At 55.4% G+C, this 22,063-nt stretch overlaps 1 protein-coding gene across 2 annotated transcripts in view; it reads left to right on the forward strand.

Moving 5' to 3' along the window:
- Positions 1-22,063, forward strand: part of SH3PXD2A (SH3 and PX domains 2A) — a 227,836-nt gene that overhangs the window by 113,726 nt on the left and 92,047 nt on the right. For both annotated transcript variants that reach the window (XM_028098787.2, XM_028098789.2), the window contains exons 4-5: positions 2,860-2,936; positions 12,297-12,388. In XM_028098787.2, the coding sequence (XP_027954588.1) occupies positions 2,860-2,936; positions 12,297-12,388 (169 nt within the window). The remainder of the gene's footprint in view (positions 1-2,859; positions 2,937-12,296; positions 12,389-22,063) is intronic.

Below are 22,063 nucleotides of genomic sequence, written 5' to 3' on the forward strand. Positions count from 1 at the left end.
CCTCTCCTTTTCGTCGCTCGCCAGGATGGGAAGGGACAGGAGAGCTATTTTTGGAGAATGGATAAGTCGTGTTTCCTCTCCTTTCAGGAGGAGCGCAGGGTAGAGCCAGGTGGTCTCTCCTTCACTTTCCTCCGCTGCTCAGACGCGTCCTTCGGGTTGTCGCGTGGCCACAGGCGTCCCTGGGCCAGGGGAACCTCCAGCTCCCGAGGAAGGAGGCTCAGGCAGAGGGCTCAGAAAGCCTGGCCAGGGCTGCCTGGCATCTGGTCAGGCCCGAGAGTGGGTCTCCTGCTGCTGCACGTGTAGTGCCCGCGCCGTCCCCAGGGCTGTGCGCATATGCCCCCGCGGCATGCGGGCAGTAAGGTGACAGGCAACCAGAAAAGGGGTAGGAGGCAAGGAGGCCAGGAATACCAAATCTGTGACATCTTCCCCCAAGGAAAAGAGTTCTCCCGTGTCTTGATAAATCGTGTTTTATCTCCTTTCAAAAGGAACACACGTGGCCGAGCCAGTTTATCTTGATGACATTGTCCAGTCTGCGGAGTATCGTGCCTCTGCCGGGGAGATGGCTCGTGTGCCCGGCCTCAGAGAGGAAGGCAGGAGAGAAAGCTGGAGGGACAATCCAGGAGAGGAAAGTGAATGGGCCAGCGGGTACCTGGGGGGCACCTTCTGCTGTGTGCAAAGCCTTGTGCTGAGTGGAGTGTGGCACCAAGGGGAGGAAGGAGCTGGTCGCATCCGATGTGGGGGGACGTGAGACACAGGGCTGGTGACCGGTACCTCAGGTGACAGGGAGCTCAGGCAAAAGCAGCTGCCTTCAGTGCCCCCCACTCCTGGACCCCTACCCTTCACCTCTATCTCCAAAGGCTGCTCATGGGAACAGCCGGGGGCTTTGTTCCTAGCCTCACAAACCTACTCTGCTGAAGTGCCAGAGATGCAATGCTCTCAGATGGTCCTAAGCGGGGAGCTGGTGATAAATGCTCCTCGCTCGCCCTCAGTCGGGATACCTCTGAGGTATAGTCCATTTTACTATCCCCCGGAGTTCAGCAGCGGACCTGAGCTGTGGCTCCCCATGGGGATTAGCTGGCTGGGTAACACTCCCTTCCCTTTCCTGCCTTCCTTTCCACACCCCCCTGGCATCGTCCAGGAACAGGTCCCAAATAAACCACTGATGCACCTCATCTCTGGGTCTGCTTCTGGGAAACAACCTAAACCACGACAACGCTCAGTACCTCCCTAGGGCCTCGACAGAAGAAGCTCACGTGAATTGATATGTAAGCTACATATTTGTTCACATGCAATGGCATTTATCTTAATTAGAACTCCTTTGATGCAAGTGATAAAAATCCATCTCCAACTAATTTCAATAAAAAATAATTTTTTTGCTCTATACATGTGACAGGTATCAAGTAGACCTTGGGTTCAGAACAGCTATGTCCTCCAGCTGCTCAAAAGATGTCAAAGGAATCTGCCCTTTGTCATCTCTTTACTCTGCTTTTCAACCATTCAGGAAGCATTTATTGAGCATTTGTTCCAGGCACCGCCCCTTTCTCTCAGTAGGTTTCCTTCTCAGGCAGTAATAAAGATGGCCACAAGAAGCTCCAGGCTTTCATCCTTCCAGCTCAGCGACTGTGGGAGAGAAAGGGCTCTAGCAGAAGTCTCAGGGCTGACCCTCCTTGGGGCAGATCGGGTCCCCTGCCCATCTCTGAGCCAATCACTGTGACTCTGGTTGGCTGGGCTGGGTCACATGCCTACCCTTGTTGCCAGGGAGTGTGGTTGGCCCCTTTGAACTACAGGGACTGGGAATGGAGGAGGGAGGCTCTCCAGAGGGAAATCGGACAGACAGGGACAACAGATGCCTATTACAGCTCTAGGACCAGCACTTTGCCACTTGTTGAGCCATGTGTTTCTAAGATGTGCCACACAGGCCCCTGATGGAAAGAGGCTGTCAAATACCTGTAACATACAGCAGAATGGGGCACATGCCTTAGGAATGGACAAAGTGTGTGAATGTTCTGGAAGGAGGGAGATTGCTCCCAGCTTGGCCAATCAAGGAAGAAGGCCTTCTAAAAAGGGGGCATTGACCTAGACATTGATGGCCACGGGCCACAGAAATGTCAGCTGTGTTAGGACTTGAAAGTCGGACCAAGGAGTTCGAATTCTAAATTGAACCGGCTGAAAAGGACTATGCATTGATCTCGTTGTTGAAATGGAATTGGGCTAGCTCAGAAGAGCCTGCTGGGAAGGTTTGAGGGGCTGGCATTTCCTGTAAGCCCTGCCCATACCTGCAGAGGGGTGTACCAGCCCATCTAAACCATGGCCTGAACTGCTAAAGGCTGTGTGTACAGAGAGGCTGGAGGAAAGTCAGGCTGGGGCCGCCGTGCTCCCTTGGCGTTGGCCCGCACCCGCCCTGGAAATAGCCACCCACCTAAACTAAGAATAGGAATTCCTGCCTGGCTGGCAGGAGTGAATGCCGATTTCTCAAGGAGGGAAGGGCCTGAGAACAAAACACAGCGTGTGGGTTGGGCCGTCCTTTGTATTTATTCGTGAGGTCACTTGGGAGCCGCGCCCACGTCAGGCCATCGATCCTGCCATCAGACCCAGACAAGGTGATTTGGCCAAGATGGCAGCCTCGGAGGCTGCTCCCGTGCCCCAGCGGTCCTGGGCCCTCAGCCTCGGGCGCCTCCTGCCCCCTGGGAGAGGTGACTGCTCCTCTCTTGTTTTCTTGACAAGGGGCAGAGGTGGTGGCACTTGGTGGCCAGCTAAAACGCTGGGAAGCCGAGGGAGAGGGAAACGGGAGGGCAGGAGGCCCGCGTCCCATGGCAGCTTTCCCCAGAGTCACCCGGCTCACAAGCGTCTCTCTTCCAGGCAAAATCCTCTTCCGGAGAAGCCACATCCGGGATGTAGCTGTGAAGAGGCTGAAGCCCATTGACGAGTATTGCCGGGTAAGGCTGTGTCTGGGCGGGAGGCGGGGGGGGGGGGTCCATCTGCCAGAGAGTCTGTGCATCTGTGAAGGAGGGCCGTCTGTCCCAAACCTCCTGCTGCGGTCTAGCAGGTGCAGCCTGACGCCCAGAAAGGCCAGGGCAGTGGGTCTGAGTGTCCCTCAGGGAGGGGTCACTCGTGACTGGGCCACCCTCTGGGGCACAAGGGCCTTGGGATCACAGCTGAGACTTCTTTCGGGACATGCCCATGTTTACAAAACACTATTTTAAATCACTTCCAGCGGCTTGGGAGCTCGGGTCTCCCACCGACGGGATGTTCTGTATGTGACATTTTGCTGGACACAGGAGAGCTATTGCTTTGAATTACTTTTGGGACCAGAGTTGTTGGAATCGGTTCTGAGTTCAATAGCACCTGAAACCTCTGAAATGCCTATTTGTTTATTCACGGAAGTCCTGATGGTTACGGATGTTCATGTACACATTTTTAGCCATGCAAGTGCTCACACATGCACACAGACAGAGAGGCACGTGTGCATGAAAACAGCCAATGCCATAGAAGAGAGGGAGAGTGTCAGCAGTGTCATGAGGAAGAGCCCATTTGTCTTTCCAGTTTGGCTAGAGCCCGGGACCCCTGCAGTGAAAATGACAGGCTCCTACTTCAGTGGCCTTGGCACCTGGCCTCCGGATGGCTAGGCTACCTGGGTTCAAATCCCTCACTAGCTCTGTGAACTTGGGCAAGCCACTTAACTTCCCAGAGCCTCAGTTTCCACATCTGTGTGATAGGGAGGAGAACAGTAGCTCCACAGAAGGCCGTCATGGGGTGGAAAGGAACTGCCTGACACAGGCCAGGCACCAGCAAGCGTCCTTCACAGAGGAGGTATTCAGTTGACGCCAGCTCTTGATTATTATTACTACAAGGCATAAACAAGTTAATGTTCCCACTGGCTTTCATGGAGATAGGATTTCTTAGTTAAGTGAAACCCGCTGTGGAGTCTGACTCAAGAATCTTGAGGAGAGGCAAGTGTGGGATCGTCTTTGGTTGCAAGTGCTGCTATTAGAGTGAGAAGAGCTGGGATCGAATCCCACTGCCCACCCCCACCCCCCCCAACTAGCTCCGTGACTCTGGGCAAGCTAGTCTACCTCTCTGAGCCCCAGGTTCCGTCATCTATAAAAACAGGGTAAAGACAGCTCCCTTGCAGGGCTCCTGAAGGGGGCTAGACTGGAGAATGTGTATCGTAGTGTTTGTCGCTTCTCAAATGCTCTGTCCCTACGCAGAGTTGTGACTGCAGGGTCTCTTTATGTGCTAATACTTCATGATTCAGAAACATTATGTTGGGCAATAAAATGTTTAAATAAGAAGCAAATTGCTAAATGTATTAACTGGTGCTCCCAAGACAATAGGAAGACGAGCGCTCCCATTGAGTCTGCATTAAACCAAGTTTCAATTTTGTAGCTGTGTCAATTATACCTGATCACATTTTCTGCCTTAACCTAGAAAGAATTCCCCATGATAAATTCCCTTAACCCGAGAAGCTCCTCTTCTTCAGATCAATATTCATTTTTCTCTTTAAAGCGCATTTGCCATTTCCAGTTCAGTTGATGGCTGCCGCCTGAGCTCTTACTTCTCTTTATTACTTTCCCAAGAAGCTAAATAAATGGGCACAGCCCATGGAGGAGGGGGTGAAGGGGGCAGGCCTCTCCCAGCTGGGGATTTATGGCTCACATCAGCCTCGGAGGCTGGTGGAGCCTGAGACATCTGCAGTCGGTGTGTCCTGGGCCATCCGGAGGAGGAAACCGATAACATCTTATCTCCGGGGATCAGGCTTTGAACCGGACTCCTGAATCAGGATGAGATTCAGGGGGGCTCTGGGGCCCCAGTGGTGCTGCTGCTGGTGGCCGGGGGCGCCATTTAAGTGGGGTCTGCAAGAGGCGGGGCCTCCTAACCTGATTAGCCCAGACAAGAGCTGCTCAGAGCCAGGCAACAAGGAGCAGTGTCCGGGATTCAGCAAGCAGCCAGCCGTCTCCGAGGCCTCTAATTTACTCTGGGAATGGCAAGGGGGGGCAGGTCAGTGCAGAAGTGACCTTTCATTCTGCTCAACTAGAAAGCTGGGATCTGTGGTCTGATAGTCAGAGACCTTGGAATGACCTTGCAATGGCCATTAGGGATAAGCCAGAAACAGTGCTTATGTCCAGTGCCCCCCCGCCGGCATTGCCCATCACAGTTCTGCCTCCTCATGGTCCAACCTGTGGCCACTCGGGATCCAAGTTTTGCTCAACATCACTGGCCCCCTCTGTGAATTCCATGATCGGTGCCATGTACGGTCTACTCCATGGCCAGCCCTTCCTTTGTCCATGTCTGTCCTTGGACACACTGCTGAGAACCTCTGGGGTTTTTATTTCCAGTACCCTGCCTGTGCAGCTCTGCTTGGCTGGCCAATGTCTTCCTTGGACTGCTAGACAACGTGAACTCCTAGGCCAGGATTTGCTGGGGATTCAAATGCACCCAAGATTGTGAAGCTGGCTCTGCACCCAGAGCGACCAGCTCCTCTGCCAGGACTCAGACGTGGAAAGTCTGACCGTGCGGTAGACCTCCCCAGACTTCGGGCTCCCTGCCCTCGCTGGCCAGCCGGTCCCTCTGCCCAGAGGTGGTTTCACAGCCCAAATCTCAGTGTTAATTTTAAACATATATGGAGCAGATTGGATGGGCGTCACGGAAAATTTACCGAGCACCAGCCAGGTGATTGTTTTATGTGGCACTTGAGGGCTGGGTGTCTATCAAGAGGGGTTCCAAAGGCATTTCTTTAACTCCATAAATTAATTTAATGGGCAACATGGTTATGCGGTTAATATTTAATGGCTCTGTGGCCTCAAAAAGTCGAAGACTTTCATCTCACTAACAAGCGTGAGCTATACTTTAGGGGCTCCGACTAACAGTTTTATAAGTGACTCCATTTACCCCGTTCCTGCGTGTGAAATACATGTTTGCAGTGTTTGTCTGTGGGATAAAATAAATATCCCGGGGCAGGGGGTGGGTGGGGGGGGCAGCGAGAGGGAATGATCAACTTGCTCTTTGCCATGGTAATGACATTTATACAAGTCTCCATTTCCTGGTGGGTGCAGCTAGAATTTTTTTTTTTCTTCAAAAAGCTGAGATTGCTTCTATTATTCTGCTGTCCAAGATAGACTTGCTTTCAGGATCAATGGCTTTCTTTGTGGGAGGGATGAGGGGTTGGTTGTAGTCAGACGGGGGGAGGGGGGGTCAGCCCTGAGGGACAGCCTTGAAAGCCCACCCTCCACATGGCCCAGACTCATTCATTTTTATCCCCACTTCCCAGATTCGAAAACTGAGACTATTTTGGGTGGTTCTTAGTCCCAGGCATCTCGCTCCCACCATGCATGGCCCATCATTGGCTCTCACCTTAATAGAGAGAAAGGTTCATGTCCCAACCGAAACATACTCCTTGAAGAAGCACCATGGCTTCCCGTTGTACTTAGTCCTAGATGTAGGATTGACTGTTCTTGTGGCCCTCATTCTAAGGGCTGGCCTGGGCCAGGAGTGTTGCTGATGGGGAGACTGAGGCAGAGAGCGAAGATTGATCTGTTCATGCCTTCCAAGTGGGCTGGTACTCTGGGGAAACCCAACTGGTAGAATCTCTCCATCTCTGTTAGCCCACATAGACCCAGGAAAAGGATTTCCAGTCTGGGATAAAGCTGATTGTATCCCTTTTCTCCTTAAAGACCCTCAGGGGAGCCCCCATTGCCCACGAGAACCTGTGAGGGGCTTGGCTGGGCCCTCTGTGGGCCCGTTCCAAGTGTTGCTCAGGCCTTGGCACCTGCCTCTCCTCCCCGCCCTGCAGTCCAGTCCATCAGAAGTGCAGCCGTTCCCAACTAGCCAGAGTCCCTTAGGCTGCCACCCCTTTGCCCCTGCTAGTCTTTTTCCTGGGGATGCATTCAGCTCCCACGGTGCCCCTCCTAGAAGCCCCCTGACTCCCCAGGGAAAGCCGAGCACCCCAGAAAACTGTGCATGCCTCCAGGCAGGACACCTATCCTCCATAGGAGGACAGTTTCTGTCTGTCCACCTTCTCCGGACCAGGAGCTCCTTGAAGGCCACATCTGTTATCTTTGCGTCTTCAATAACAAGCAGGAAGCCTGGCCTCATGTGGGTGTCCAGCCAGTGTCTGCCGACAAGATACAAAGATCACACACAAGCAGAGGACACCTCCCAGGAGGGTGACATGGCCCCAAAGCCCCTATGTACAAGGAGCCCTTGTGACAAGGCTTCACTTGCTGCTGCGAACGAGACGCTATTTCCATTTCAAAAGGATTTGCAGCTCCGTCCTTCAAAAAGAGAACTCCTGTGTTTGAAATACTGATTTACAGAAGCTCCGTGAGCCCAGCTTCCTAGATGGAGATCCAGGAGAAACAGTCCAGGCAGGCCAAAGGCAGCCCAGGGGTGGGCTGGGGGCAGGGGGTGGGCGGCCAGATGGATGGGACTCCAGCCCCCTGTGCCATGCCCCCACCCCACCCTTAGTCCCTGGGCTTTTACCCAGAAGATTTCCATTGATTAGAAATCAAAATGATGTTCCTAAAAAGAGGAAAATGTTTGATCCCATGGAAAGAGCAGGATGCCCACGGTTGTTTTGCCAAATGTAAAACGTTTTTGTCCTTGGACAGACCTACCCAGAGTGGTGGGCTTCGTGGAGGGGGGGTCCTTTCGAAGAAGGTCTGAGGACAGTCTGCCTGGGGCCCCCTCCCATGCCACCGCACTGGAGAAACCAAACTTGTGCCAGCCACATCTGGGTGGAGGTCTCAGAGGTACACAATGCAGCCACCCTCTCTCTTATCTGAAAATGCATCTTCTAGAATGATGACACGGTGCGAATGGTGGCCCATGTCAGTGGCTCCCAGAAAATGGTGTGGGGCAGTCCAGGAGCTAGAGACCTCAGGGCAATTTAGGACTGGGGACGGGGGGCACTGGAAGGACTGGCTGATGGCAAACCTGGGTGGCTTTTTAGCACCTCTTCACCAGTCTCCCCCATCCCTAGGCACCCACTGCCCTCGGCTCCTTCCCTTGCCTTGTTTCTCCAGATCTGCTCTTAGCCAGCTCACAGACCCCCTGGACCACGGAATGGCAAGATCAGAAAGGGACTGAAGTCAGCTCAGCTGACGTGGGACAGGGGCCTGCATACTCTAAGCAGCCCAACGGGGCAGTGCCCCCTCCCTAGATGCTGAGGGCTAGGAGGTCATGCTCATTCCAGCTTTTCCCACATAACCTGAATCGAAAGGCTCGGTCAGATTGAATGATAGGTCAGACACTGAATTCACTCATAATGGTGCTGTTTGCAGTGCTGGAGCCGTGGACTATTAGAGCTGGAAGAAGTTTCAGAATGTCTGTAGCCTGGGTTCGTCCCAGCTGTGTTCCACGGCTGTTAGTAGGAATTGTTGGAGGACCTGCTCTATAATCAGAGACCTGTGGATAGTGCCAGAGGCAGTACAGACCAGTAGATCAGACGGAACACAGGCTCTGGACTCAGATGGCCTCACTGAAAATCTTGCTTACTGGCTGTGTGGCCTTGAGAAATTACTTAACCTCTCTGTGCTTTATTTGCTTCTTCTGTAAAACTGGAATTAGTCATAATGTGATGATGAAATGAGCCAATTCCCCAGCATGTCAAGATTATTAATAAATGCTGACCTAAACAAAGCTCTATAGGTTTCTTCCCTGCAGGACTTCTCAGAGCCTTTGCTATACTAATGAACATGGTGATCTCCATGACCAAGGTGGGCATCTACAAGGCATCATTTCACATGTGCCCACAGAACTCATTTTACCTTCTCATACAGGTGTTCCATGAGATAGTGTGAGATTCCAGAGCTAGTCTGCTTTATTCTAGAAGAAACCAGAGAGGTGAGGTGAGCTCATGTAGCAAGTATATAGGGGCAGGATTAGAACTCGAATCGAGGTCTCCCGACTCCCATGCCAGTGTTCTTTCTAGGATGCCTCACTGCACTCACCTAGAGAACAATGACAACAAGACAATAGTACAACTAAAATTTACGGAATGTTTACTCAATGCCAGGCACTGTGCTAGGCTCCTCCTCATTATGGTCTCACTTAGCGTCCTAACAGATAGTGCCATATCAAACCCATTGTACTGAGCTCAGAGAGGGCAAGCAACACGTTCAGAATCACACAGCCCATGAATGGTAGAGCCAGGACTCAAACCCGTGTCTGGCTGGCCCTGAGGCCCCGAATTAACCACCCCACAGCAGAAATCCTGAATGTCCAATGCCAAAGTTTTAGGCCTGGGTGGTGTCCTTGGAGATACCCATGTACGGCCCCCACCTGCTTCTCTCAGAACGGCTGGATTGGGGGGTTCCCCGGCTCTGGCAGTCATCACTGGCCCAGGCTCCGGGGACTGACTGCTCAGCATCTAGCCCTCCTGCCAAATGATTTTGGCCAGAGCTGGGCTTGGCGGCGGCATGGTTGGGAGCTGCCCTGAGCTGAGAGCCTCTCGTCAGCCTGAAGTCAGGATGAGCCCTCAATGCGGCTCCCTCCGGGGCTCTCTGTTAAATAAAGATGCCACGGTGGTTCGACCAAAAGGACTCTTTGTCTGAGGCCCTCACAGCCCACACGTCCTCTGCCCCTGGAATGCCGGTCTCTGTCGGCATGAAGAGCCCCTGTGTTCGCTGCTGGGGCTGTGCGAGCCCTTGGCCGGCCGGGGCCAGCGCCGCGGGTGGGTGGCAGTGTGCTCAGCCGGGAGGGTGCTAGCGCTCTGGGCTGGCTGGAAACCTGCCCTAGCCCCCTTCCCTCTTCCTTGCAGGGAGGTCACCCTAGCAGTGAGTCTGCATGCAGCCCGGGTCCCTGGTCATGGTTTCCCTCCTGCGTCCTGCCCACCCAGCGCAGCCCAGCCCAGCCCAGCCCAGCCCAGCCCAGCCCTGAGGTTCTGCCTTGTGCATACAGGCCTGATTTTCCCTCTGTCCCTGTCTGTCATCTCTCTCTCTCTGTATATCTGTCTCTCCATCTGTGTCTCTACCTTTCTCTGTCTCTTTGTCTCTCTCTGTCTTCCTCTTTCTCTCTCTTTCCTCAGTCTGTCTTTTCCTTTTCCCTCTACCCTTTCTGGGGGAGAAAACAGCACCTACCATGTAGGTTAAGTGAAAACCTGGATGCTTTGGGGTCAGTTTGCACCCATTCTACCTTCTGAGCCCAGGGTTTCATTTTGCACATTAGCACAATAGCCTCAGTGTCCCCGTCATAAACAAAGGCAAGGATGTCTGCCTCCAGGACAAAATGTCTACCTCCAGCGGCACGTCATCACACGTGCTCTGGCAAGGGCAGAGGCTGCGTCTGATTCATCCCTGGGACCCCCGGCAGAGCCCCGTGTCAGACGCACACACTGAAAAGCCCTCACTGTTTGTTGGATGAGTGAGGTCAAGGGGCCCAGGATGGTGCCTGAAACACAGTAGTTGCCCATTAAATGTTCATTTCCCTTCTTTTCTGTTTCTTGACTGTTCGTGGGGATGGAATGTGTTAGAGACCCTTGGAAAGCCATGGGCTCTAGAAAGAACAGCTCTGAGTTGCATAGTGTTGTCTTACCTGCTCCAGTCGGGTCTTGTCTCATCTTGCCCAGGTGCGGGTATGACATCAAAAAGGACCATCGTGGTGGGGTGCCTGGTGCTCAGTGCCACACCTGCATGGTTACCTGACCAGCTCAGAGAAGAATTGAACAATTGCTTCCCTGTTCCTTAACACTAGACTTTTCTCCTTGCAGTCAAAGACCACATGTGCTTTTTTTTTTTTTTTTTTTTGCCCCATTATCATGTCCCACTACTATTGGGTATTAGGCTTTGGCACAGCAAAACCCTTCTTCATTCATTCATTTGAGCAAATACTTTTTGCCTGCCTGCTCTGTGCCAGGCACTCTTCTGGGATCTGGGGACACACACAGTCAACAGAACAGACTCCCGATTGCATGGAGCTTACCTTCTAGCAAGTTCTTTCCCACCTTTGACAGGGCCTGTGGGCAGGCCACGTGGCCTCTCTGAGCTTCCACCTCCTCATCAGTAACATAAGGTTGAGATCTGCCCTCCCGAGGATCATCATGAGGTTCCCAGTGACTCCGCACATGGAGGCCCCAGCACGTTCCTTGGTACAGGGGAGCTGCCCGATCGGGTCACGGCACCTGAAGCAACCCCGGTGAAGGGGGCCCGGGGAGGCACAGGCACGTGACAGGCTCCTGTCCAGCTGACCACTTACCTGGAGCCTCCTAATGAGCAGTCCTTTGCAATTCCCACAGTCCCAAGTTTCCCTCTCCCTTCTCCTGGCTCTATCCCAGAGTTCCCTTGGCCCGGGCCCTCAGCCCTGCTTTGGCAGCGACCTCTCCTGTCTGTTCGTACTAAAGAATCATTCCAGTATCTTCTCTGCATACGGAATGGAGTGGCCAGGAGCAGGGCTTCACCTGGTCTCATGACAGCACCCCCACCCTGCCTCCATGTTGGGCAGGTCAGGGGTCCCAGGTGCCCCAGGCTATGAGGGGTGGAGTATGCGCTGGTGTGCAGCAGGAGTTCTGACCACCTCTGGCTGTCACGGCTCACTTTCCAGCAGCAGATGCTCAGGCCTCCCTGGAGGACAAGCTCACAGCCGGCTCATGCTGCTACCTGGACAGTTATCCCCACCCGGTGACCGTCTTCTCCTCTCAGTGTCAAAGTGTCTTTCCTAAACCCCCCTCTCTGCTAATCGTCCTAGGTCTCGTCGGATTCCGTCACAGCCCCCTGTTGTCCTTGCTAGAATTATCTGCTTGTCATTAAATAATTAATTGTGCAGTCAGTATTTAGGGACAGTGACTATCTGGCGATTCTGGAATGTGGCTAGTGGGAGACGAGGCTGGTAGAATAAGTAAGGATCTTGGGCTTCCTCTGTGGCCAGGAAAGAATTCTTTCAGAGTTCGCACAGAAAGACTAGCTCCTGAGGGCCCTGAGACCTAGGGATCAATGGGCATTGTTTTTGGTTTGGTTGGCTGGTTGTGTAGTGGACGAACTGGCTGGTTGAATGGTTGGTTGGCTGGTTGAATTGCTGGCTGGATGGTTGATAGATTGACTGGGGTTGACTGATGAATTATTTTTATTAGTTGACTAGTTGGTTAGTGGATTAATTGGCTGGTTGGCTAGTGGATGGGATGGATGGAGAGTTGTTTTGTTAGCTAGCTGATTAGTTGATTTGTTGATGAGTTGTCTGGGCGGCTGGCTGGTTGACTGCATCGTCCGCGGCACCGTCCTTGAGCCTCTGCCATCGCTGGCAGCCCAGGGTGACCCTGCTTTGGGTTTTAATCAGACCTAATGCCCTTTTTTCCTGTCTTTCCACAGGCACTTGTCCGGCTCCCCCCGCACATTTCACAGTGTGATGAAGTCTTTCGGTTCTTTGAGGCCCGACCGGAGGATGTCAACCCCCCGAAAGAGTAAGTGGTAGCTCAGGTCTCTTCTGGGTGCTTTGAGGTGCGGGCTAAAGCTGAGGGCAGCCTGGAGAGGCTCTGGATGTGGAGACACAAGGAAAAGGAGATTGACCAAAGGGATATGGACCATTATTCCCCAGGCTCTTACTGCCAAAGCTTGCTCCTCATTTCCCTTGACCCAAGGGCTGGCAAGTAAGAGTGTCTCTGCATCTGGGGAGCAGGTTTTCCTGCACACTCATTCTAGCTCACAGGTTACTGTAAGGAGCAGATGAGGTAAAAGAAAGTCTAATGGTCCCTCTGCTCAGATGTCCAGGATTAGCAGTCATTGCTCTTAATTGCTGATGCTACCAAACTCCCAGATGCAATGCAGGCCGGGGGAGGCATGTGCTGTCCAGGCTGAGAACTCACCTGCTGAATAACTCCTGGGCTAGTTCATGATAGACATTAGTAGCCATGTTTACAGAGGAGGAAACTGAGGCCCAGTGAGGTTAGGTGATTTCCCCAAGTCACGCAGCTGGTTGGGTATGTGACGGGCAGGAGGCTTGAACCCAAATCTTTGATTCCCAGCGGCCCCCATGCTGGCTGATATTTCCGTGTTTGGGGGGAAATGGGGAACCAGGCAGGTGTCTCTTCTCTCTGGAATCAGGATGCTCTGGGTCTGGGGGTCAGGATGATCTACCCAGTCATGCTGGTTTCTCACACATGTGACCAGACTCCATTGTGAGGGCCACCCTGTCTTGCTCAGAAGAGTTCCCTCACCTGACTAGGTTCTCAGTGGAAACAAAACTCTGGTTTCCACCAGGAGCTGATGAGCAGAAGAAGGGAGGCAGGGAAGTGTGTTGGCCAGAGGATGAGGGGAGGACTGTCGGGGATGCTACTAGAGCACCTCACTCAACGTCTCTTTTCCCCTAAAATCTTAAAGTACCAGGATGGGTGGCAGAGAGGCAGAGGGGGTGGGTACTCCAGAGGGAAGGGAAAGAATTGTACGGAGGAGCGATGTGGGACAGGTGGGAAGAAGCCGGAGGCCATCTGGTGATGGGGAGAAGTCTGAAGACAAGGGTGTGTATTGCGTGGCTCTAGGGGCACCATTCACTGCACTGTGAACAGTGCTCACGGAGGTTGTAAAGTGTACGGTCTGCACACCCATACATGGCAGTCCTGCCGAAAGGGGCCCTTCTCTTTTCACTCGTACTAGAAGACCAAGAGCCTGGAATGGCCTGGGCCCGCTCGGGGAGAAAAACCTACCCAGCCCCAGAGGCTTGCCGTCTCTCTGATGGCTGCCACGGGCTTCAGAAATGAGCAAATGCTACAAACCATCAGAAACTCCTCGGTGACTGGCTCACAAGGCAGACTCATTGAAAGCTACAGAGAATAGGATGAGTTCACACCCCAGCTCTACTGCTTACTAGCCACACAACCTCGAGGCAGATCACTCCCATGGCTTCCCCGAGCTTCATTTCCCTCATCTGCAAAAAAGGGAATAGTGATGAATCCCTGTTCCTGCTACCTCCAGGGATTATCTATGAAAGTCAGAGGACATGAGGGCTGGGCAAGAGCTTCGTAAACAACAAAATGAGATAGAAATGTGTGTTCCACCAGAGGGAGAAGCACAGCTCTCACTGCACCTGCTATGTGTCAGGCTCACGAGAGAGGAGTTAGAGTCTTATCCCCACATTACAGATGAGGGAACAGAGGCTCACAGCGGGAGCCCGGACTTGAACCCAGATTCTTCAGGTCCATACAGAGGCCTGTACCCTTTCCACTGCTCCCACCTGCCTCCCTGGTTTGGGAGGAGTCAGGGGGACTGGGGTCCTGACGCCTCTCTGTGTCGCTGTCCGTGCTGCTGCCTAGCCGTCCTCACTCTCCCAGGGCAGAGGAAGGCTCCTGAGACCCCAGCAGTGGCCCCGGTCCATCCGGCTCTGATGGTCTCTCACAGCCTCCCCTGTCCTTTCCATTCTTCCTTCCATGGGGAGAGAAGAGATGTCCCTCCCCTGGCGATGGTCACTGAAGTCCCATATGATCACGTGCCCACCGGAGTGGAGAGGGATCGTTGCTGTCGGGTGAAGTAGCAGGTCCATCGCCACAAAATCACTGACCCCGCCTTTGATTCGTGCCCCTCAGCGCCGTTCTCTCCCAGTCAGCTACATAAGTTGGTCCTATTTCACCTCTCCACCTACGCACTCACGGCAATAGGTTAGCCTTTTGCCCATTTCCAGAAGGCCCTCAGGAATGATGCTCACCAGGCGTGGGGAGACGGTGGTGCATTGGTGAGGCAGTGGGCATGGCTTTGCAGAGCCAGGCTCTGGGGTCAGGGCCTGCCACTCAAGGCGGTGATCTCTGGCCATTGGCTCAACTTCTCTGTGTTTCTGTTTTCCCATCCCTAACACATGATAACGCGGGACTCATGGAATGGTCAAGAGGGCTGACAGAGATAACAAGTGGATGAAGACAACCCATAGGAAGTACTCGGCAGTTTTGTTCCTGGAAGGTTGTAGAACAGAATGGAATGTGGCTCAGTGCACACTCCCCCCTGCAGATCACAGCCTGGCTTTTGCAGGGAGGGGTCATAAAGCATTTGCCTCCAAGTCACCATGGCAGTGGGGTTATCGGCCTCTTTCTTGAGGTGCTACCAGCCACCTGGGCTGGTTCACAGCGGGTCTGGCAGGAGACGGCCTGAGACCAGGAAGCCCTCTAGCACAAGACAGACCTGAGGCTCAGGAAGTAGGGTCAGCTGTGGACAGACAGTTCTGAAGGGCTCCTCCTCCCTGGCCCTGCTCAGCCTCCAGGAACTGCCAAGAGAGACGTGTGTTCCAGACCACAGTGTGCTTGCCGTTAAGAGCCCAGACCCGTAGGTGACCCTGGCCTGACAGGCTGACGATTTATCAGCCAAGGGCCCGCACCCCCCTGTCTCGAGCTGCTTGCACCTTCCCCGCCGGCCGCAGTACACCTCCCCCTCCATCCTGAAACATAAACACAGGATCAAATAACAGTGTATTTTGACTCAGGGGCGACTGTAGAGCGGCTTATCAAATTATCAAAGCCTGTGGATTTAATTGGAATTTTGCAGATAACCCCCTGGCTCTTTCAAGTGTGCTGCTGCAGGGGCCCTGCGGGCGTACACAGGGCCTGGGGGGCGGGGGGAGCTGGGTCCCTTTAGCATCTTGCTGGGAAGGCAAGGCTGTGGCAGCGCAGCCTTGGCGGGGGAGGTGGAGCAGGCCCGAGCCCCTCGGCTTTGACCCCAGACCGCTCGGGGGCTTCTGTGGGGGGAGAGCAGGGTCCTCTTCTGAACTGCTAGGCCGACTCTAGACCACCAGCCCCACGCGGAAAGGATGCTCCTTATAGACGGACACTTCAGGTGAGCTTGACCCAGCGCAGCCACGGTGGCGCCCTGTCCTCGTGCAGCCACCCCAGGAAGGCAGCTCCCGTCCTCCCGCCTCCCGCGACGAACACCGGGGCCTGGGCCAACCCCAAACCCTGGCCCAGATTCGTCCCTTTCCTCCGCACCCCGCCATCCACTCAGCACATCCGGTGCGTACTGCCTTCGGAGTGTTTCCGGACCCAGGCTGCCTCTCAGCATCTCCCCTGTTGCCACCCTGAGCCACCCTATCACTGGTCCTCCCGTGGAGTCCGGCCTCCCTGCCTCAGCCCGTGCTCTCTCTGTGGTCCATTTTCAATATAGCGGAAGGAAGGATCATTTAGAAAGATGCATCAGATTGTGTGGCTCCTCTGCTGAAAATCCCCCATGCCTCCCACGTCCCTCAGAGTAAGGGCCCCCTCAGCCTGGCCCTCCCTTCCCTCCAACAGCACCCTCTGCCGCTCCCCCACCGGGCTCCTCTCCTGCCGCCCTGGCCTGCTGGCTGCTGCCCGCCCCTGGCAGCCCTGTTCCTGCCTTGGGGCCTTTGCACTGGTTCTTGCCTCTGCCTGGGCCCCTTGGCCCCTCTCCAAGTGAGCCCCTTGGCCTGTTCCCACACCTCCTACCAGTCTTCCCTCAAACCGCTGCTCAGCAGGGTGGGCCCTGGCCTGCGGCTAAAATCCCCCCGGCGCTTGCCCTCCCCTTCCTGGCTTCATCCTTCCTCGGGGAGAACGCATCACCTCCCACACGTGGCCTGTCCACACGTGGCCTGTCCACGCGCGGCGGTGACTGTCGGTCCCTCTCACTGGGACATCGGTTCTAGGGGAGCGGGAGCTTGTACCCATCCTCTTCAGGCTACATCCCCGGCGCCCAGAGCAGGTGCTCAGAAAACATCTGCCAGAGGAAAGACTGATCGTTCAGCCTTCGTTATAGTCTTACACGGGAGACAGCCCGTGACGGGGCTCCTCAGAGGAGATCAAGGCCCAGAGAGCCGGCGTAGCTTATCTCGTCAGCCAGCTGGCAGGCGGCACGGCCCCGGCCCAAACCCGGCAGACTGGCTCCCGGCTGCCGCGCCTAACGTGGCCCTAACACCGCGCTCCGCTCCTGCTTCCTAAGTCAGCCCGCTCCTCGCAGCGCCCCCTGCTGGTCCCCACCCGGCCAGGGCACATGGAGACCAGCCTTGGCCCCTTGGACAACTGATTTCTTTTTGAGGACGATGTGTTCTGGGGAAGCCCAGTGGTTGAATAGGAACACCCGCAGGTGTGTTTGTGTGTGTGTGTGTCAATGCATGTGTATGCATGTGTGAGTGTCTTGATGGAGGGGCAGAAAGGAAAAGGAAGATGTTAGCTTTTTTGTTTACTTCCTCTGTACTCTATGTATTATCTCATTTAAATCTCAGGCCGCCCCTGAGGTCAGTACTATTATCCCTATTTAGCGGATGGGGAAACAGAGGCCATAGCGGTACATGGCTTGCCCCAGGCCACACAGCTGAGAAGCCGGAGAGGCAGACCTTGAACAGGCCCGCTTGCCTGGGAATGGGGGGCACTGTCCTGTCGGCCACCCCCACCCCCCACCACACACACACACACACACACACACACACACACACACCCCTTGGGAGGGAACTGAGCATCTCTCCCTCCCTCCCGCGGCACATGGCCCCAGGGTAATGAGGGGTCAGAGGGTAGTGTGGGCAAGAGAAGCTAGTGATGATGTTTCTTAGCATCCTCTCCGGGGACTCTGGGACAGCCTTACTCACCAAACCCTGAAGGAGGCAGAGAAAGACGCACCCCTGGAGCTCAAGGGAATCCAGTGCCACACAAATCCTGGGCTAACTGACAACCAGCAGAGCCTGGCCTCCTGGCAGCTACAGCTGGTAGCCCCACAGTGCCCGAGGTGACCCCTGGCAGGGCATGTGACCCACCCGGCAGGGTCTTGGGTCCACACCTGCCGTTTCCACCCTCCCGGGCTTTGCTGTGTTGGAGACCCCGGAGGACCGACCCCCTGCTGGGCCAGGGGCCCAGAAATCAGCTGGTCTGGCTTCCACAGGTGCAGGAGGCCCCCCAAGCAGTGGGTACCTGTGCTCCGGTTCCCATTTGGTATCCGCAATGGCAAAGGGGAGCTAAGGCAGGCCCAGGCTGGCTTGGCAGGACTTCCGACAGAGTCAGACACATGACCCAGCAAATGCCTCTTTTTACAAGTTTAAATTTTCATCCAGTTTAAAGGGTGAACACAAAGGTTCTCAAAGGGACCTCCATGAGACCTGTCTTCAGGGCCCTGGGCTGATGCACATTCCTGTTGGAAAGGGTCAAACCTGCAGGGAGAGGTCCAGCCCCATGAGGACCCCCCCCCCACACACACACACAGAAGCCTGAGACCTGCCTTTGCATCTCTCTGACCTCCTGGGCCAGCAGCCCTGCCCTTATTCTTAGTCTCCTGTCACCAGAGTGCAGCCAGCTACTGCCCCCTTCCCCACCTGCCACAGGACTAAGTCCTACTTTCTGGAAAACCCCACCTATAGGCTACCCTCGGCTGCCACGGGGGTGGCACTGACCATATCCCATGGGTCTGTTCCTGGGTCTTTCTCACCATGGGAGCTCACGTCTCTGGGGCCTGGCCCTCTGTGGCTGGGCCACAACAAAGTTGAGGCCATTTAACAAAATTGTCAATAAAACTGCCCACAGTCATGGGGGCAAAGTGAAGAGCGTTCTTGATCCCTCTGGAGTTGCTGGTCTGGGTTCAGGGGCCAGCTCTACCTCTTGCTTCTCTGTACCTCAGTTTCCTTATCTGTAGAGTGGGAATCACCATGGCACCTGCGCCCACGGGTCGTGGGAAGGTTGACAGTCTGGCACCAGTGAGCGCGGTCAGCGGGGCTTGCGTCATCCTCCCCCAGGGAGGGAGGGCACGGCTGCAAGACGCCGGTCTGTCACTCACGGTCCCCAGGCTGTGTTGCAGCCTCCTTGTGCCACCCAACTACGGTTGACCCTCTGCTCTCTACCCAAGCCCACGGCAGGGTGAGCATACGCACATTTCCCCCTCGCCCCCATCATAGTGAGAGGGAAACCAGAGGCCAGGCTGGGCTGCCGGGCTTCTCTCTTGTCACACGCTTAGCATCCCAGGCGCCTGCCTGCTGCCAGCCCACAGCCTGTGGCTGGCAGGGCTCACCGCTTACACAACACCAGTGGCATGTGGCGGGCCCACGAGGCAGGCTGAGGGTCTCCTGCTCCCTGCTGCCCCCTCTCAGCTCTAGGCTCAGGCCTGTCTCCTCAGCTTATTTCTGCCCAGGAAGCCAGCCAGGTTCCTGGTCGAATTCTTGAACTTGCATGGGAGGAGCAGAGCCTCGCTAAACAGGTTTTTGTTCAGCCCCAGGGCCACAGAGCCACCCTCTGTTTCGGACTGGAACAATGGAACAATGGCCCAATGTTTGGAGGGACCTGGGGTACAAGGTTGTGGGCCCAGAACTGTCCTTGCCCCAGCCTGCCCGGAGTGCCGGCTTCTGGGAGGCCACCTGCCAGGGGGCAGCCCGGCAGACCAGCGAGAAAGGGAGGCTGTCCCACCAGGAGGCCTGCCCCCGGGCAGAGGCCAGGGTTTGGGTCCGGAGTGGGGGCTGATCCAGAGGGTGCTGAGCAAGGGCTCCATGAATGGAGGACAGGGAAGAGCAGAAGCAGACAGAGGCTCTGGGGCTGGGGCGGGCGGGAGGGCAGACCCAAGAAAGGGCACTCCTCTGAGGGGTCTCCTGGCCTCCTTCCCGTTCGTATCTTGGAAGGGATGGAGGCTGTGGCTGCCCTCCCCCCGGGGGGAAAACAGTCCAGGAGAACAGAAGGAGCTTTGCCAGCCCTGCCTTGGGGACCCAGGAAGAAGACAGAGAGTGTGGGGGTGGTGCAGACAAGGCTGGCCCTGAGAATTTGAGGAGGCTCCTCCAGGGGGCACCCCATCCTCTGTCCCAGTTGAATTCCAGGTCAGGCCCGGAGGTAGGCTGACTGCTTTGCTCGTGTCTGACTCCTGATGTCTTGAGTTAGAATCCAGGCTCTGCTGCTGATGGCAGGGTGACCTCGGCTTGATGGTGGAGCCTCCTCTGTAAGTCACACCCACCTGCTTGGGAGCGGAGGAGAATTAAAGGAGATGATGTGTGTGGAGCACACAGTAGTTGCTATCTTCTCTCCTCTTCCCTGGGAGGCAAAGGGAAGGTTGTGACAAGAGCCCTGGACAGAGGGTCTCTGCCGTGTTTCCCTCCTCAGCACGTATCCACTAAGCACCTACTATGTGCCAGGAACTCATGGGCCGATGGACTAAGGCTCAAGCCTGCCACTAGGTCGAAATTTCCAACAGAGTTAAATTAACTCCTGAGACAACAGTCAGAACACCCAGCTCTGCTTTGGCCTTGAATGAATCACTCCACCTCTCCAAATCTGTGAAAGCCTCTGGGTCTGTGAAAGTGGCCAACGGTACCCACGTGGTGGGGTAATGGGAAGGTTCAAGGGTGCTAATGCCCGTAAGCACCTCGAGAGTGCCTGACCTAGTGCGGCTCATTCACCGGAACTTCCGTTCTCCTTCCCTTTCTTCCAGAGCCCAGGCCCAGGTGCAGAGGGGCCACTCTGGAAAGGCTGGAGGATGGAAGTGGCCAGCTCTGCGAGTATTTGCCAGGGTTGGTGCTGATGGTGGGGTGCGGCTGCCCCCCTCCACCCCCAGACACCCTGCTGGCTATCAAGAACTCTGAGGGGTCCGTGTTCCTGGCCTTCCCCAGGGGGACGGGTGGCCTGGGAACTGGAGTGGAGAGCCCACTCACCCTGTGCTTTGCTGAGTCCTGGTTAGACCCTTGCCAGTAGGCTCTGCCACCACCCACCTGGCCTGGGACGTGGCCCACACTGTCCTTCCAGCCCCTCTGCCATTGGCAGCTGTACAAATAGTCTCTTTATGTGGAGGTGAGAGAGCCAGCTGGATGGAGGGACCGTGGGTCCACTGGGAGCTGGGGGCTGGAACAGCACAGAACTCTATGCGGTCAGACCGTGCCCACCCCCTGCCGGGGCCCCCTTTGACCTGGGTGGGCAGGTGGGAGGAAGGTGCCTACAGGAAGCTGATTCCAACCCACTTGAAAGGGGCATCGGCTCTGGGGAACAAGGGCTTCTGAGGGCCCGGCTGTCGTGCTGGGTGGGAAGTGCAGGGAGGTCAACTGAGCCCAGCTCAGAGCAAAGACCTGTGCGGGCCGCGTCTACAGAGAGAGGGTCATTCCGTTTCCAGGCCTGGCGCAGGGGCTTAGCTCCCTCGAGTGGGAGTGCGAAGGAGGTGGTGGGGTCCAGGGGTGTGTGTGTTTCCCTGAAATCTCAGCCCCAGGAGGACGGTCCCCCATGGGCCCCTTCCCTTGCTCTCAAGGCCACAGGCTGAGCCCCCCACAGAGCCCCGGAGTCCTGCTTTGCAGTTATGTCATGTTCAAGGGTGTCTCCGTTCCCCCTCCCTTGTGATTATTACCCCTCCATTGTAACCAGTCCTCTGGTTAGCTACCCCCCCACTGGGAGTTCATGGCAGAGCTGACCCTCGAACCCAGGTCTTCAGCCGCCTAGCCTAGGGCTCCCTCTGTTGGCATCCAGGCAGGAGGCATTCACTCATTCAGGCATTTTTGATCATCTTCTTGGTGTGAGGCACAGGGCCATGGAAGTGGACACAGCTCAGCCCTCCCCGTGGGGAGCTTGTGGTCTGAGCAGAGAGACAGCACGGGCAGGGCCTGGCTTGCCGCTGTGGGAGGTAGCAGAGCACGGTAGGGCTCTGGATAGTAACCTGGCTCCTTCCCCACCTACTCTGTGGCCTGAGAATTACTTAAATTGCCAAGACCTCAGTTTCTTCACCTGTAAAATGGGGCTTATAACAGCTGCCAATCCCGTGGAGACGGCAGAAACCAAACAAGTGATTATACAGGTGCTGGGCCGTCTACAGCAGTGGGCTAGCCTGGTGAGGTAGTCAGGGCAGCCTCCCTGGAGAGGTGGCATTCAAGCTGAGGGTGAGGCCAGAGATACCCACTGAAGGGGAATGGGAGACAGGGACATTCAGGTCAGACAGAGTCCCTGAGACTGGGGCAGTTTCAAGGAATTGAAAGAAATTCTGTCTTCCCGGAGACTGAGAGCATTGGCTAGGGCTGATACCTGATTTGGGCCTTCCTTGGGCCCAGCTGTGACCCCAGCACCAAACCAGGCCAGAGGAGTTGGGCCTGAGGCATCCAGTGTCCAGTGGATGACCTTGGACAGTCATTAACCCTTTCTGTGTTTCAGCATCAGGTGAAGGAGCAAAATTTGGGGTTCTCTAGGGTCCCTCCTGGCTCTGACATTCTGTGATCTCAT

The sequence above is a fragment of the Eumetopias jubatus genome, unplaced genomic scaffold (genome assembly GCF_037043125.1).
Source record: "Eumetopias jubatus isolate StellerSeaLion01/CBP00866 unplaced genomic scaffold, mEumJub1_p1.0 scaffold_17, whole genome shotgun sequence".
Classification (NCBI taxonomy): domain Eukaryota; kingdom Metazoa; phylum Chordata; class Mammalia; order Carnivora; family Otariidae; genus Eumetopias; species Eumetopias jubatus.